This window comes from Hyaena hyaena, unplaced genomic scaffold (assembly GCF_003009895.1).
Source record: "Hyaena hyaena isolate Hyena2069 unplaced genomic scaffold, ASM300989v1 scaffold_106, whole genome shotgun sequence".
Classification (NCBI taxonomy): Eukaryota; Metazoa; Chordata; class Mammalia; order Carnivora; family Hyaenidae; genus Hyaena; species Hyaena hyaena.
This window is the reverse complement of record NW_024080738.1, coordinates 517804-534489: the sequence shown is the minus strand read 5'-3', so window position 1 is coordinate 534489 and position 16686 is coordinate 517804. Positions and strand designations below refer to the sequence as shown.

At 45.0% G+C, this 16686-nt stretch overlaps 1 protein-coding gene across 1 annotated transcript in view; it reads left to right on the top strand.

The window, feature by feature from the left end:
• The window catches only part of LOC120234311 (guanylate cyclase soluble subunit beta-2-like), an 81854-nt gene that overhangs the window by 40172 nt on the left and 24996 nt on the right, over window positions 1-16686 (top strand). Inside the window, exons 4-10 of the mRNA XM_039236114.1 lie at window positions 3637-3797; window positions 7584-7683; window positions 8527-8723; window positions 9732-9843; window positions 11345-11448; window positions 13202-13418; window positions 15859-16179. Of these exons, the coding sequence (XP_039092045.1) occupies window positions 3637-3797; window positions 7584-7683; window positions 8527-8723; window positions 9732-9843; window positions 11345-11448; window positions 13202-13418; window positions 15859-16179 (1212 nt within the window). The remainder of the gene's footprint in view (window positions 1-3636; window positions 3798-7583; window positions 7684-8526; window positions 8724-9731; window positions 9844-11344; window positions 11449-13201; window positions 13419-15858; window positions 16180-16686) is intronic.

The window sequence follows — 16686 nt, the reverse complement described above, 5'->3', positions numbered from 1 at the left end:
GCCTGAAGACAAAGCAGTCTTAATCCTATGTTCAAATGTTACGGGGTTAATTTTTTTTTCCTGGGTAATTCAATTATTCAAAACTATTCTGTTCAAATACTGTTCTGTTAATCTGTTTCTGTTTGTATTCTATCTCAGGGTTTTCCCTATCCTTATCGACTGTATTTATCTTCTTTATTTTCACTACACTAGTCATTAACATGATTCCCCAAAGCCAAAATTGTTCAAAAAGTTATGCTCAGAGCACGTCAGTCCCCCAACCCCCACCAATTTTCTAGCCTTTCTACCTGATTCCCACCAATGCTCTTTAGGTAAGTAATCTCAATAGTCCCTGGTTTACACTTCTGGTGTTTAATTTTGCACAAATAAGCAGATGCACATTTCCTTATTTCCCCTGATCTACAACACAAAAGATAAAACACTAAACATACTACAGATTTTCCTTTGCAGTGTCAAAAAATATGGGGCATCTGGGTGGCTCAGGTCATGATCTCATGGTTTGTGAATTCCAGCTCCATGTCACGCTCTGTGCTGACAGCTCCGAGCCTGGAGCCTGCTTCAGATTCTGTGTCTCCCTCTTTCTCTGCCCCTCCCCTGCTCACACTCTGTCTCTCTCTTTCTCTCTCAAAAATAAATAAACATTAAAAGAATAAGGGGGCGTCTGGGGGCTCAGTGAGTTAAGCATCTGGCTCTTGATTTCAGCTCAGGCCATAATCTCATGGTTCCTGAGATGGAGCCCTGCGTCAGGCTCTGGCTGACAGTGCCTGGCCTGCTTGGAATTCTCTCTCCCACTTCCTCTGCTCCTCCCCTGCTCCTGCTTGCGTGCACTTGCTCTCTCTCAAGATAAATAAAGACACTTAAAATATATGTTAAGGCACCTATGGCTTGTTTAGTTTTCACATTTCCTCGCCATTTCCTATATGTCTCTGACTCCCTGTGACTTAGAGAACTCATGGAATCCTAAATTCATGGAGAGGACACTGTGTACCAACACAACACAGATGTTGGTTTTTAAGTGACCTTTGTCCTCTGTTAGACAAGCATTCTCCACCAAAAATCTGAGAAGCCCTAAACCCAGCACAGATGGAAAATGCTGCATCCAAACCCGAGGTCCGTGCTTAAGCAACCGTCTCTGAGCCAGCCGTCCTTTCCTGTTAACAGAGCTGGGTGCCCAGAAACAAAATAACCATGGTCTGGAACAAGCATCTTCATGGATTTTTGTAGGGTTTACAGATTTAAAAGAAAAGTTAAGCAGATAGTCTTTCTACACAAGCCTGCCTCTGTCACCTTACTGTACCTTGCGTGGCTTGCAGACAGCCCAGTCCTCCTGAGCATGGTTCCCGGGAGAAGGAGGCCTCTGGGATGTGTGCTTTCCTGGCCGGTAACAGGATTCACCTGCTCAGAACTCCAGCGTGGGGGACGCACAGCACAGCTGTTTTTTCTCATCTTGAACAAGCTAGATTTAACAGGAAAGGAGTGGGTGAAGGAGGGAAGAGGAAGGAGCAATCCCACACCTGTCCATGTACTTTTCAGGATTTCTCCTTCCGGGGACTCATTGCAATGGAAAGGACTTGAGTGGGATTTATCTCAGTTCCTTGGGGCTTAGCAGGTGGCTCTCGATTGGTGTTCTAGAGAAGCCTGCCTGCATCCAGTTAGGGAGGGACCTATAAGCAGAGAACCCAACAGAGGCAATTTGCATAAGCCATTACCACCTCCACCCTGCCATCCCAGGCTTTGTCTAGATTCAAAAAAAGTTGGTTGATACATCTTTAGGATGTGTGCACAACTCATCCCTGATAAGACCAGACCAACTCAGTGGAACTTTAATCTAAGAACAATCTAATTGTTCTTAGATTGCAGAACAACTATCTGCCCAGTAATCCCAGATTACCAGCTACAGGTAATTTGACCACCTCTGGAAGCAGGCAGAGGCTGGGTAGGGCCCAGACCTCCTCTGACCCCCCCTGCCACCCGTGCAAGAATTGCTCTTACATGTATACTTCAAGAGACTGGAAAGCTCTTGCTGTGAATTCCAGATCCAGCGAGAGCATTACAGGATCCAGCCAGGGATTACGGTGATTGTGAATTTTGCAGGGCTCCCATAAACCCAGGCATTCCAGACCTTCTTCCAGCCCCCAGGACCTACCAGAGTCACCATCCCACAGGAAATAAGAGAATGTTCTCTCACAGATGTGCCAGGCCACCAGCATCAGTGAATTCCCTGTCTCCTGTGTCAGTGATGACAAGCCATCAGTAGCCCTCACCCTGGGGAGAACTCTTGTTTCTTTGCTGCTCCAGAGGCTGTGGGATATGGTATGGAAATCACCGAATTTAGAGTTAGAGCGTCTGCCATTCTGCGTGATTTGGGTGAATTCACAAAGATGACGCTCAACCTCAGAAAGGGGACATGATAATAAGATTACCTACCTTACAAGGTTCTGGCAAGCACTGGGCAAAATAATTGATGATGTTGATTAATGAGCGTTTAATGATTGAGTGCTTCAGGAACTGTAAAATATCCTTAAAAACACTTCTGGCTCTCTATAAAGCCAAAGATCACAAGCTGTCTATTGCAGCAGTGCAGACAGGGGCAGCAGCCCCAACTAAAGCCACAAATCTGCCCCAAGGTATTTATTAAGCATCTGCTCTGTGTCTCACATAGAAAATGTACAGAGTGAGGTCATTGCCCCACAGAGTTATCACAGAGTCAGGAAGAAGATCAAATGCCACACTTAGGAAGAGTACTCAGTGTGATGTAGGATATTCAGAGAAATCTTTATGAAGGATGCGATGTGAAAAGTGTGCCCCACAGGGACACCAGGATGTGGAAAGGGGGAGAGAGAAAGGGGAAGCCACTGAAAGCTTTTGGTCTCATCTTCTGGGTAAATCAAGGTAAGTTTGTCAGTATTGTTTTGTAGTCACAGTATTATTCTTTCTCAAAGATGGCTTTTTATTTTGCTTAAAGCCATTGCATTTGAAAACGTCCAGAGGCTGTAGGGGAGACCACAGAGGACCATACACCACCCTGCCCAGAGCAAGCCTCTTTCTGGGTGCCAGACTCACCATCACAGGAATATGAGAGCTTCCCATCCCCTTATGGACCAGAGAGGGATTTATGCTATGGGGACTGCAGAAAAGATTGGGGTAAGGGTAAGAGAAACTCCAGTTTAATGAGCACCTTCCAGAAGCCAGGGCTTTACTGGGTTCCTCACGGTGGCCCTGAGAGAGGGATATCATTATTGGCATTTTACTGATGACCAAAGTGAAACCTTAGGGAGATGTTCAGTCATGTTATCACATAGTCAGGATTTTGTCTCTTTTTTTTAAAAGTTATTTCTGAGAGAGAGAGAGAGCGAGAGCGAGCGCATGAGCAGGGGAGGGTCAGAGAGAGAGGGAGACACAGAATCTGAAACAGGCTCCAGGCTCTGAGCTGTCAGCACAGAGCCCAATGCGGGGCTCGAACCCACAAACTGTGAGATCATGACCTGAGCTGAAGTTGGGTGCTTAACTGACTGAGCCACCCAGGCACCCCAGGGTTTTAACTCTTTGAAAATCAATGAAGACACCACCACCCCTGAACGAGAACAAACATTTTCCAGGTGCTTTTATTTTGGGGGTATGCTTTGGCTTCCACAGGTGTCTCCATGGAAGTCATTCTGAAACTCTTTGGAGAATATTTCTTTAAATTCTGTAAGATGTCTGGCTATGATCGGATGTTACGGACACTGGGAGGAAACCTCACCGAGTTTATTGAGAACCTAGATGCCCTCCACAGTTACCTTGCACTGTCTTATCAGGTAAGGCTATCTGAGTCCGGTCTGGTGGCTTGGTGAGGAAGCAAATGCTTGTGGAGGTTCTGGGTCATCATCCCACCTCCCCCAAGAGGGGTGCATTTGGAAGGGATGTGCAGGATCCCGGTACAAGGTGTCAGGAGCCCTCTGGGGGAAAGGAATGGAAAGTGAATACCTGTTGGCCACTCTTATTAACTGGCCAGCAACAACCAATGAGGGACAAGCTGAAGACGTTGGCTTTGTGACAGAGGATGGTCTATTCTGATAGTCGCTGATGTGGGCTTCGAATTAGATCTGGAAGATTGGTCACAGTGGGAACAAAGGCCGGGAAACAATCAGGTTGCAGTGGATTTGCAAAATCTCTCCTCAGGTGGAAATCCGGCTTGGATGGAGATGATAAATAGCTTCTGTAGCCAGATTCATTTATTCATATATCAGAAGAACAGATTTGATAGGGCCAAGAGCCAGAGTCGGAAACCATCCAATGCTGATTAGCCCGCAGGGTGATCGCCTGAGGTGTTAAGAAACTAATTTCCCTATTGGGATATATCCTTCTGGAATTCATTCCTTGGTTTTCTTTTTTGTAGACTTCGTTGAAAATATTAAACGCCTAGACTTCCTTTTCTTTTTCTGAAAAGAAAAAGCCTTATTAAAAAGGCAAATAGGCATTTACATATTTTTAAATAATAGTTTATTATTTTATATAAATTGTTTATATTTATTTTTAGGGCCCTTTCTAGTTAAAAAATTTAATATTTATTTTTGAGAGAGAGAGAGGAAGAGATAGTGTGAGTGGGGGAGGGGCAGAGAGAGAGGGAGAACAGAATCTGAAGCAGGCTCCAGGCTTTCAGCTGTCAGCACAGAGCCTGATGTGGGGCTCGAACCCACAGCCTATGAGATCATGACCTGAGCTAAAGTCAGACACTTAACTGACTGAGCCACCTGGGCACCCTTAGGGCCCTTTATAGTTTACCAGGCTCTTTCTCCACTATTTTTATATTTAATGCTCATAACCACCGTTGAAGGGTTGTCATGAAGATAAAATGGGATTAGATGCGCTAAAGTGGCTCATCAACCATCATGCACCTTTATATGTGTTCAATGGGAAAACGATTATTTTCTCCATTTTTCACATGAGGCATAAGAAAAACTTTATCTGACTTCAAGTGGGATGAGTATGTGGGTCTGTCCTGTTGTTAATAAAGTGAACTACACAAGGACAGAGAGAATAGAAAGAGCCCTGGACACGGGGTCAGATGCACCTACTGTGCTGCCTGACCAGCTCTGCAGTTTACTAGCTGTGTGACCCTGTACAAGTTATTTGCCCTCTCTGGCCCTCGATTTTTTCACTTTATTCACTTCAGGAATACATATTGAGCATTTACTCTGTAATAAGCCCGTTTTTAGGCATTGGGCAAACACAGAGACGAAGAGGAATAAATAGGAAAAAAACCCTGTCTCATATATCATGTGAATTAGAAGAGATCACCCATGGAAGTCTCAAGGATCATAATCAGTCTAGAGAAGGCATTTCACAAATCATAATAACTTCCTTCTTTTCCCTTTTCTCTCTGTTCAACATGGCTGGTTTAAAAACTACAATAATTTATATGGCAACTTCCTTTCAAATTTCTTAGCTAAAGCACTGCTGTTAGGATACAAAGAAGTACAATTAGGCTCCTTCCAGAATCTTCCGTAAGATTCTTTAATATGACATCTTTTATCTGAAAATTTGGCTAATATTTCAAGTCACAGTTCTAGAAAAAGTTAATACTCTTCCATTCATGTTAGTGCATGGATGTGCTCAGAATCTGTACTCACCATATTACCGCCACTCTTATGGGTGAGTGTAAATGGGACTGAGAGTCTGACGTCCCAGACTGTTGTTTGCACATCCGCTCCTACCACCTTTCCTCTGGGGCAGTCATCGGTCATTCCTTCACGTGCCAAAACCCATGCTAAAGAAGAGGACATTTTGCACATAATGAGATGAATAAAAAGCTCCCATGTTATAATATGCAAGCTGTAATAAATGCATGCAATGATGTCCGGTGCAGATACACAGTGTTTTACACTGGATGGAAGGTTATGTCTCTTTAGGCAAAAATAAAATAAGGTAATGCTGACTTTTTTTATGTCTGCCTCTACTAATTTGCCAGTGCCTTAAGGCATACATTTCTGATTATAGCTGTGCCTTTAATCCTTTTTTAAATTTTTTAGCTAACTTACACTGGGTGCTAATTATAAAGCAGGTGTGGGGCTAAGTAATTGATAAACATTTAATTATCCTCCTTACACCGCTAAGATTAGGTACTCTAATTTTTTTTCTCACGATACAGATGAGCGAACAGGTTCAGAATGGCCAAATACTTGCCCCAAGTTGCTGGGTTGTGGTGGCTGAGCCCGGCCACAACCCTACGCATCTGTCTCCTAAGACCAAGCTCTGGTCTGTTTCCCATTATTTTCCCTTTGCCCTGATTCTCTACTTTCATAAGACCCTATCAGGGAAGAGGCCTCAGCTGGGGGTGGGGAGTGAGGTCAGAGTTGGTAGCAAGAACATATGAATTTTCATTTTAGCCCTTCTGGACTCTTGTTTTGTTTTGTTTTGTTTTTCTTTTCTGTTATCCACTGTATAAAGTTTGATGTAAGTTTTTGAAATAGCCTTAATTTCCTGTCTTATTCCATACTTTTTATATGTGCCGCCTCAAATCCTTTTAAGATTTAACCAAGATGTCAACACGCATACATACATATACTTTCTCTATGTATATGCTTTTGAAAGATAACCATTTTTTTAAAAAAATAAACTCATTTTAAGTGGAAACCCTCCCACCATAGAAGGAAGCAAAGATCTTGGTAAGAGCCCACCTCTGGAATCTCTTCCCTCACTCAAACCACAGCTGTCAGCCGGGGTACTCAGGTACCTACTCATCAGGATGGGGAGAAAGTTGTTTCTCTCGGGGACTCCTGCAGGCAAAGTCTTCATCCTTAGTTCCTGACATACATCTACCATGAGACAGTGCATACTTAAATGTCAACGTTTATTCCTGGAGACACAGGATCTCTTCTGATGTATTTTGATTTTTTTAATGTTTTTTATTTATTTCTGAGAGTGGGGAGAGAATGAGAGCGTGAGCAGGGAGGGTCAGAGAGAGAGGGAGACAGAATCGGAAGCAGGCTCCAGACTCTGAGCAAACTGTCAGCACAGAGCCTGACGCAGGGCTCGAACCCACGAACTGTGAGATCATGACCTGAGCCGAAGAGGGATGCTTAACCGACGGAGCCACCCAGGCGCCCCTGACGTACCTTGATTTTCTGAATGTGTAACTTTATACTGCAGAGGGCATTCTATATCTGGGATGAGAAATGAACTCCTCTCCAAATTGCTCTGAGCTTCTGATCTTCCTGAGGGTGAAGACGCCTGCGGTCCCTTGATCCCAGGCCAAGCACAGCCGCTGGTCCCGCCTTGGAGTGCGGGCAGAAGCGGCACGTGTAGTAGAAAGGCTCAAGCGGGGTCCAAACATTGTTCCTCAGTTACTTTATCCTGGACCTCACTGAACCTGTTTCTTCTCTTTAAAAGGGAGATAATACTTGCCATCTAGGGTGGGTTAGGGAATTAGGGAAAATATCAAATTCCTGACATACCATGGCCAAAGCCATAGTGGATTTTATGTGCTTGGGGGTATAATTCTATGTGCTGTCATGGGTAAGCCCTGTTGTTTCACAAAGTCTCAGAGCCTAATTTAAACAACCTGGGTTTACCGGGAGAAACATGTCTTGTCTTTTGGGTAGGAGATGAACGCACCATCATTCCGCGTGGAGAGAGGAGCGGACGGGCGAATGCTTCTCCATTACTACTCTGATAGGAGCGGTCTGTGCCACATCGTACCAGGTATGGGACGTCTTAACCAGTCCCACAACTTCCAGGGCTCCTGGGGAATGGTCCCCTCAACAGTTCTCCAGGACGGCTAATAGCCTGCGCAGCCCTCCATAATCTGATTCTTTGCTGTCTTGACCATTACTCCCAAAGTCTTTGGGCCTTTAAGATAAGTTCCCGAACTGCCGAAAGAAGGAATCATTTCCATTTTTAACATTTTAAATTAGGTATTTGCATAGTTATGATAATTCTGCATATATTATTTTGTATCAACCTTTCTCGGGTACTCAGCATTATGGAGAAAGAATCCCTCCATGTTTTTACATGGCCTTTAAAATCCATCTTCAATGGCTGAATGCTATTTCATATGGTAATTAACTAGGCCCCCACTGTTGAATTGGTAGTTGATGCTACTCCTTGGCTATTGTAACCAGCGCTGTGGTGAATATCTTCATCCGTGCTTTTCCCATTTTTATATTATAACCCTGGGACAGATTTCGGGAGGACCTCTTTTTAAAAACATGACCCTTAATGCTTTTACAACTAAATTTTGTTTACATTATCTCTCGAGTTTGCTTGTTTAGTGAGTTAAATGCCTTCTTGAAATAAATGAATAGATGCTGAACTAGAAATTAGAGTGGCAGGGATATATTTGGTATCCAGACATGTACAACTTAAACCTCTACCTGTAGGTTATTTTATTTTTGAATTTTGTTAATCTATCATATGCTGCCTGTCTTGAGGCAGGGCCTGGACTTGGTGAACCCTAGAATGTTCATCAGAAGTTGTGTAACTTGATTATTTTATGACTTTGGCTGCCTCTTGCCATCCCTCACACTAGGTGTCTTCCTGCTGCAGGTATCATTGAGGCCGTGGCTAAAGACTTCTTTGACGTTGATGTGACCATGGATATCCTCAGCATGAATAAGGAAGAGGAGCGGACAGGAAAGAAAGAGCATGTTGTGTTTCTGGTTGTGCAGAAGTCTCACAGACAGCGGGGAAGGGCAAAGCCAAACAGGTTACAAGGCAATCAGGACATCCAGAGAGACCAAGAGGTACTGGGTTTGCTATGTCTTCAGAAAGCCCAGATCCTCCTAGTGGATTTACCAGTCTTAGAACAATCTATGCAAAGGACAGAACCAAATGTACCTTCTGATAGTGGATTGAAGGCAGAGTTTCTCAATCTCTCCATTATTGGCATTTGGGACCAGATCATTCTTTGTGATGATGGGCTGCCCTGTGGATGTGTAGCCACATGCTTAGTCTACCCACTAGATGCAAGCAGCACTCTGCTCCCCACTCATTCAGCTGTGGCAATCAAAAATGTCTCCAGGCATTGCCAAGTGTCCCCAGGGCAGGGGTAGGGGACAGAAATCATTCCTCACTGAGAACCTCTGGGTTAAGAAAACTTGGATAAACATTGGGAAGTATTCTGGGATGAACCTTAGCCTGGAACATTTTCACCTCTGAAAACACCAATACAAAGGCTGAAGATTTGGATTTGGTGGCTTATTTTGCAATCCTTCTAAAATAAATTGACCTTCTAAAGTTCTTAGTGCTCACTTCCATAGCTGGGGCCAGTTAGGGGTCTTGAGTCAATTCGCCATCCTGGGATTGGCTTAGTTGCACTTTGTGGAGTGCACATCTATTTCGGTACTACATATATTAGGTACACAGCTCTCTGTCCACATAGCATAAAAAATATCCAGATAATTCTGTGATTTCTGGAGCACACGGTGTTTATATCTTAGAGCATTCAAAGCCCACCTCAGAGTCTGTTTGCTACAGAACCTTCAACCACAAGAAGACAAGATGTTCATGTGTAATTTTTCTGCCAGCCCTGTCTTGAGATTTGCAAAAAAGTTCTTGCTGCCTTTGGCAGAGAAACACCATGAGGATTAATTAGATAAAAATCGTGGGGATAACAATGTCTCGCTAAAAGTGACCTTGCAAGGCCTTGCTGTTCCTCTGGTCCCAATTATAGTAGAAGGGGCTTGTGTGTCTCCAGTCACATGACCAGTCACATGATCAGACACACATGCTTCTCTCCCTGCTGTCTGTAGGCCCTGGAGGCAGCTTCCCTGAGGATGAAAGAGAAATATTTGAGTGTCTCTGTTTGCCCTGTGAAGAAATCCCACTGGGAAGTTGTGAGAAGTATAGTCATGTTTGGAAAAGGTGAGTGGGCTGTTTTCCCGACCTTGGCTCTCAGAGCAGAATCCTTGCTTGGTGCATACAACTGGGCAAGTCTTCTATGATTATGATGTCACTGATTTCTGCAGAGCTTAGATTTGGCAGGCATGATCTTACACTTTAAAACATCAGATTCTAGGGGCACCTGGGTGGCTCAGTCAGTTAAACGTCCGACTTCGGCTCAGGTCATGATCTCACGGTTCGTGGGTTCGAGCCCCACGTCAGGCTCTGTGCTGACAGCTAGCTCAGAGCCTAGAGTCTGTTTCGGATTCTGTGTCTCCCTCTCTCTGACCCTCCCCTGCTCATGCTCTCTCTCTCGCTCTCAGAAATAAATAAAACATTAAAAAATAAATAAAACATCAGATTCTAACTTGCCTTCCTTTGCCCCTTGTATTTGTGCTGGGTGGCACAGAGACACAGTGTCCCCAGTAATCAGGGACAGTCACTGGAGAGAGGAGGGGAATCTGTCCCAGCTGGTAACTGTGTTGAAAGGAAGGAGGAATGAACACTGATATATTCTCAAGAACATGAATTTTCTCCAGCTTCCCAGGTCTTCTGGACTGGGATGCATTTCAGGCCTGGAAGTCTGTGGTTAATGACCACAGTATCCAGTAGCGCAAAGGATGCTGGATTAGGAGCCAAGAAAGCAGATTGCTGGCTCTGTCCCTGAGGAGCTGTATGGCCTTGAGCAAGGGCCTCCATCCTCCATGTGAAAAATGAAGGCATCAGGCTCTCAAGGTGCCCTTGTTGACACTGAGCCCATCTCATGATCAGCACCTAATGGCTGAGCCAGCACGAGAGCCCTGCCCCTCCTGGAGCCAGGAGCTAGAGCCCTCCCCATCATGCCCTGTGGGTCACGGTGACATGCATCGGAGAGGAGGTCTGCAGGGCTCAAAAGGCTGCATTTTGAGTCCCTCAAGCCATGGCAAGCGAGTCAAACATGCAATTGACATCCTTTGTCTGGGAGATTTTCATATCAAAAAGGCTCCATTTCGAATCTCTACCCCCTGCCAAATAGGGCTGTTGGTTAAATTTTCATGTGCCACCCAAAACTGTCAGTCTAAAACGCTCCATGGCAAATGTCCCTGACGCTGGGCTGGGCACACACGCTCTGCTCTGCTAGCTCATTGTCTGGCTGTCACCGTTTCAATGCCGGCTCTGTTTTCCTGGCGAGACGTACTCAATTGGCCCGGAGACTCTTCAGCAGCGGGCAGAAACTTGGCAGGGGCTTGGGGGGGGGGGGGGGGGGGGGGGGGGGGGGGGGGGGGGGGGGGGAAGGCTGCTTCTCAACCCAGTAGCAAGTTTTCTATTTGTTTTAATTTGGAAGAATCGCTGTGGCCATCTGGAGACGCCGAGGGGGCCTGAGATAGAGAGTGGGGACTGCTCTGTGGCCACAAAACATTTAAGACACCCTCCCAAGCTCTGCTCTGCACCAGGTTGGTGGTGTGAGCAGCCTCTGAACAGGACTCTCCTTTCCTACATCCAGGGCATCTCGTGAACACCTTTGTGCCAGTTTACCCCGAGCGGCTCTGGATTGAACAGAAGACGTTCTGCAATGCTTTTCCTTTCCACATTGTATTTGATGAATCAGTAAGGGGCCCTTTCCTTCTGTAGCTTGGACTGGGGATAAACTGGAAAGGGAGCGTGTTGTATAGTCTTTCACGGCTGGTGGGGACTTTCAAGTCCCTGAGTTGTCTCCAGAGTTTGCGAGATAAGGATTTAGCCTGGCATGACCATTGACTTCCTTTTCACTGTGGCATCCTACAGAAACCAGAGTGCAGGGTCTTCTCTATAGACATGGGGGGTGGGGGGGCGGGGCGGTGGGGAGGCAGCAGCACCAAGGGTCTGCACTGATGAGTGCATGGGAAGGTTTGTCATTAGAGAAAAATGATGGGACACCAAGAGAAGAAAGAATGCGGTCAGTAATGGCAGGGTGGAATTCTAGACGTGACCCCCTCCGCTCGCCATCCTAGTGGCCTCTGTGGATGTCTCGGTCCCACTAGGGTTCTCTCTCTGCATCTGGAAGGCAGGGGAGAAGTCTGTGCCAACTCATGCCACTGTCCCGTGGGAGCTGTGAGGATGACCACTGATGGCAAATGTTTGGTTGTTATCAATTTCCTGGGGTGAAATATAGATCAACTGAAGTGATTATGAGCTCATTTCAAAGGCAATTAGGCAAAATCAATTTGGTCAAAAAATCAGTTAAAATGGCTTCAGGTAATTGTGATTTTCTCTGCTATTTATTTGAATGTGGAGATGTGTTTGAATGATCACCTACCAGTTGACTGCTGGATACAGATTCTAAGAAATTTACTCATTTGAGGGTAATCTTTGGTTGCAAAGAATTGATCTAACTAAAGAAATCCAATACTCTTATAAGAAACAATTAGGGAGGGGCACCTGGGTAGCTCAGTCCGTTAAGAGTCTGACTCTTGATTTTGGCTCAGGTCATGATCTCAATAACTAGGGAATTATAAAGTAATATACTTTGGCTTTCCTCCAATAACATGAGGATATTATTATTACTATTATAATGTTTTAAATTCTGGTTTACTTTTTTTTTTTTTTTACTTTTTTATTTTTGAGAGAGAGAGAGAGAGAGAGAGAGAGAGAGATCCCAACCAGGCTCTGCACTGTCAACACGGAGCCAGACTTGGGGCTCAATCTCACAAACTGTGAGATCATGACCTGAGCTGAAATCAAGAGTCAGATGTTTAACTGACTGAGTCACCCAGGTGCCCCTGATGTCCTTTTAAAACCTCTTTTTCTTTTTAAGTTTTCGGCAGAGAATAACATAAAATTTGATGATAGTTATTTCATAATGTGAAGTTGATTTCTGCAGCCTGACAGAGTGCCTGTGGTTAGTGAAGTTATGTATTTCTGGACAGCTTTTGCAGGCATGGGATATTTTATCTACACTTTGCTTCTTTCTTCTGTGTGTTCCCTGGAAACAGCAGTAAAAAATGTCTCCCCGCCTCCATGATGAATGCCTTCACCTGGGCCTGGGTGTCAAATCTAAGTTACAGAAGTGGCTAGTTTCTTTATTAATGAATTCTGAGAAGTCCCACAAAGCTAGGGAAGAACTGTTAATCCAAATGAAACATTTAACCTCTGTTTCTCATTAGTCAATGATAACGCTTTCGAGCACCCCACACTATCCTTTCCTCTTTCAGAGATTAGCTGCAGATTTGATTTTTAAATAATATTCATTACTTCTATGGTGTCTCACCATTACTGATCCCTTTTAGTGAGTCGCAAAGCATGCAGGATGATGTTTGCAAAGGTAAGTTCATGGGGCAGGCTGCTTTCTGTCCCCGGTCTCACACCTGTCCTCTGTGGATAGCTGAGGGTCAAGCAAGCTGGAGTGAATATTCAGAAGTATGTACCAGGACTCCAAACCCAGAAGATTCGAATAGATGAGTATTTCTCCATCGTTCATCCCCAAGTTACCTTCAACATTTTCAGCATCTGCAAATTTATCAACAGTCAGTTTGTCCTGAAGGCACGAAGAGAAAGAATGCCCGAGGCATGGAAAAGTCAACCCGCACTCAAACTGCGAGGTAAGTAACTCATCCTTTCCCATTGTTCTCTGCCCTTTGGGAGATTGCTCAGAAAGGGACCAGGCAGTTTTCCGATTTCCTCAGAAAAGTTGGAGGCTGCCACTGGAGAACTAGTGAGAAGCCTTAAATGTTTATTTTTATTTTTGAGAGAGCGAGTGAGAGCACACGCAAGCAGGAGAGTGGGAGAGAGAAGGGGACAGAGGCTCTGAAGCGGGCTCTATGCTGACAGCAGAGAGAAAGCCGGACGCGGGCCTTGAATTCACAAACTAGGAGATCATGGCCTGAGTCAGACGCTTAACTGACTGAGCCACCAGGTGCCCCTAGTGAGGAGCTTTAAAGCACTGAGTGTAGCAAGCCACGGCCAGGGGTGGTGACAAAGGAACAGATTCAGGAGATAATTAAGGCGGAAGTTGGAGACTGGATACAGGCATTGAAAAAGAAAGAAAATATTTAGGAAAACGATCAGCGTTTTTGCCCCTGTACCTGGGTGATGAAGGTGTGATTAACTGAGAAAAGACATGATATGAACTCCTTCGAGGCAGGGACTTTGCCCGTTTGGGTCACTGCTGTATCCTCCATGCCTAAAACAGTGTGCCTGGCTCACAGTAGGGACTAAGTACATGTGTGATGAAGTAATTAAACAGAAGATTTGCAGGGGAGCTTGAAGGTGAGTTCACTTGCAGACTTCCATGTATCAGTATTAATAGGCAATTTAAAAAAAATCACTGTTGATGGGAGTATAAATTGTCACAATCCTTTTCGAGGGCATTTTAGCAATATGCATCAAAAACATTTAAAAATGAGCATATTCAGGGCGCCTGGGTGGCTCAGTCGGTTGAGCATCCAACCTCGGCTCAGGTCATGATCTCACGGTTCGTGGGTTCGAGCCCCGTGTCGGGCTCTGTGCTGACAGCTTGGAGCCTGAAGCCTGTTTCAGATTCTGTGTCCCTCTCTCGCTCTGCTCCTTCCCTGCTCATTCTCTGTCTCTTCCACTCTCTCAAGGATAAATAAACATTAAAAATTTTTTTAAAAAATGAGCATATTCTTTGCCTTAGTAATTCCATTTCTAAGATTATATCCTTAACAAAATAGTCACTATTATACACAATGACTTACCTTAAGCTTGGTCATTGCAATGCTGTTTATAGGCTGAAAAAAGGGGCATAATATAATCAATGCTAGCTAACTGCTTAAATAAAATACAGTATAATCAATATAGCCAAAAAGTACAATGTAATCTACATTTATGCCATGGAAGGATATATCTATTATAAATTTTAAGTGAAAAAATTCAGATTCCAGAAAAAAGATGGCAGATAACCCCATTTTTTAGTAATTATCTGAGTGGTGTGATTATGAGTGATTTAAAAAAAAGTTTTAATTAAAATATTTTTAAAGTTTATTTTTGAGAGAGAGAGAGAGAGACAGAGTATGAGTGGGGGGAGGGGAGAGAGGGAGAGAGGGAAACACAGAATCCGAAGCAGGCCCTAGGCTCTCTGAGCTGTCAGCACAGAGCCCGATCTGGGGCTCAAACCCACGAACCACAAGATCTTGACCTGAGCAGAAGTCTGGCACTTAACCGACTGAGCCACCCAGGCTCCTCTATGGGTGACTTTTATTTATTTATTTATTTTATTTTTAAATATTTTTTAATGTTTATTTATTTCTGAAAGACAGAGTGTGAGTGGCAGAGGGGCAGAGAGAGAGGGAGACAGGGAATCTGAAGCAGGTTCCAGGCTCTGAGCTAGCTGTCAGCACAGAGTCCGCTGCGGGGCTTGAACCCAGGAACTGTGAGATCATGACCTGAGCCAAAATCGGACACCTAACTAATTGAGCCACCTAGGCGCCCCCTATGGGTGATATTTATTATCATCTTCAGCAGTTTTCATTTTCTGCAATGCATGTGTACCACTTTTTAATAAAATAATAAACAGATCTGTTTTTAAGGAGTCCAGGATCTTGAGTCCAGGAAGCAAGGTTTCTCTGGAAATTCAGATTCATTGTCAGCATGGTGTAGGATGCAATTGTGGGATACTAAGAGAGAATACCAAGACAGAGCCCCAGGGAACACCAGCACTGAAGGAATGAGCAAAATAATCTAAGGGGAAAAATTGAAAGAAGTGTCAGGGAAGTTCCTGAAAGTGAGGTTTCAGGGAGGGAGCTCTGCACACCATCCTACAGCAGAAGGCCTCAGCAAGGGAGAGAGAAGCAGACCCGTATTGGAGTAGGTAGTCTGGAGGCCATAGATGGGGCCACTTCCAAGTAAAATAGGCGCTGTGAGCCAGAGAAGATGGGTAAGTGGAGACAGGATGTATAGACAGACGGCTCTCAAAGTTGGCTAAAAGGGAAGGGGTGAGACTGTGCAGTGGATACAAGGGCATATTGTGCGGGTGCTGATCTGGTGACGTGCTATGTTGTCACTTCTCTCTGTTACGGGAAGGCCAGATGATCTGGATGGAGTCCGTGCGGTGCATGATATACTTGTGCTCCCCGAAGGTCCGCAGCCTGCGAGAGATGGAGGAGCACAGGATGCACCTGTCTGACATCGCCCCGCACGACACCACCCGGGACCTCGTGCTCCTGAATCAGCAGCGGCTGGCTGAGATCGAGCTGTCCAGCCAGCTGGAGAGGAAGAAGGAGGAGCTGCGGGTCCTCTCCAAGCACTTGGCCATAGAAAAGAAGAAAACAGAGACCTTGCTTTATGCCATGCTGCCGGAACATGTGGCCAATCAGCTGAAGGAGGGCAAAAAGGTCGCCGCAGGTAAAGCACTCCCTCCCCTTCGTGGGGGCCTCTGTGGTCCAGGGCACAGGCTCCGAAACCAGACAGATCTGGGTTTGAATTCTGGCTCTGTCCCTTGTTAGCAACATGATCTTGGGCTGGTTACTTAAGCTGCACGTCCTCAGTTTTCTTCTCCCAACATTAAGAATAATAAAAGTAATACCAGAGTGAAATGTGGATTAAATAAAAGTGCCTGTCAATGACACCCACCTACAGCACATTCTCTAGGACCTGAAAGCCATGGCCTGAGACTGGCCTTTTTGTTAGTGACCACGAATAGGGTTTGTTACTCTAACTGGAAAAAATACACCCACACATTAGCTAAATCACGGGGTGCCTCTGAAGACCATTCTGGGAGGGCACGCCATTTCTGGAGGAAAGGATGTCATGTTTACTCTGAACTCACTTTCCATTTGCGATGGGTGCGTGTTCACCCCCAGACATGCGTGGTAAACTCAATGCCAGGGTGCTGCCAGGTTGTGAGGACCC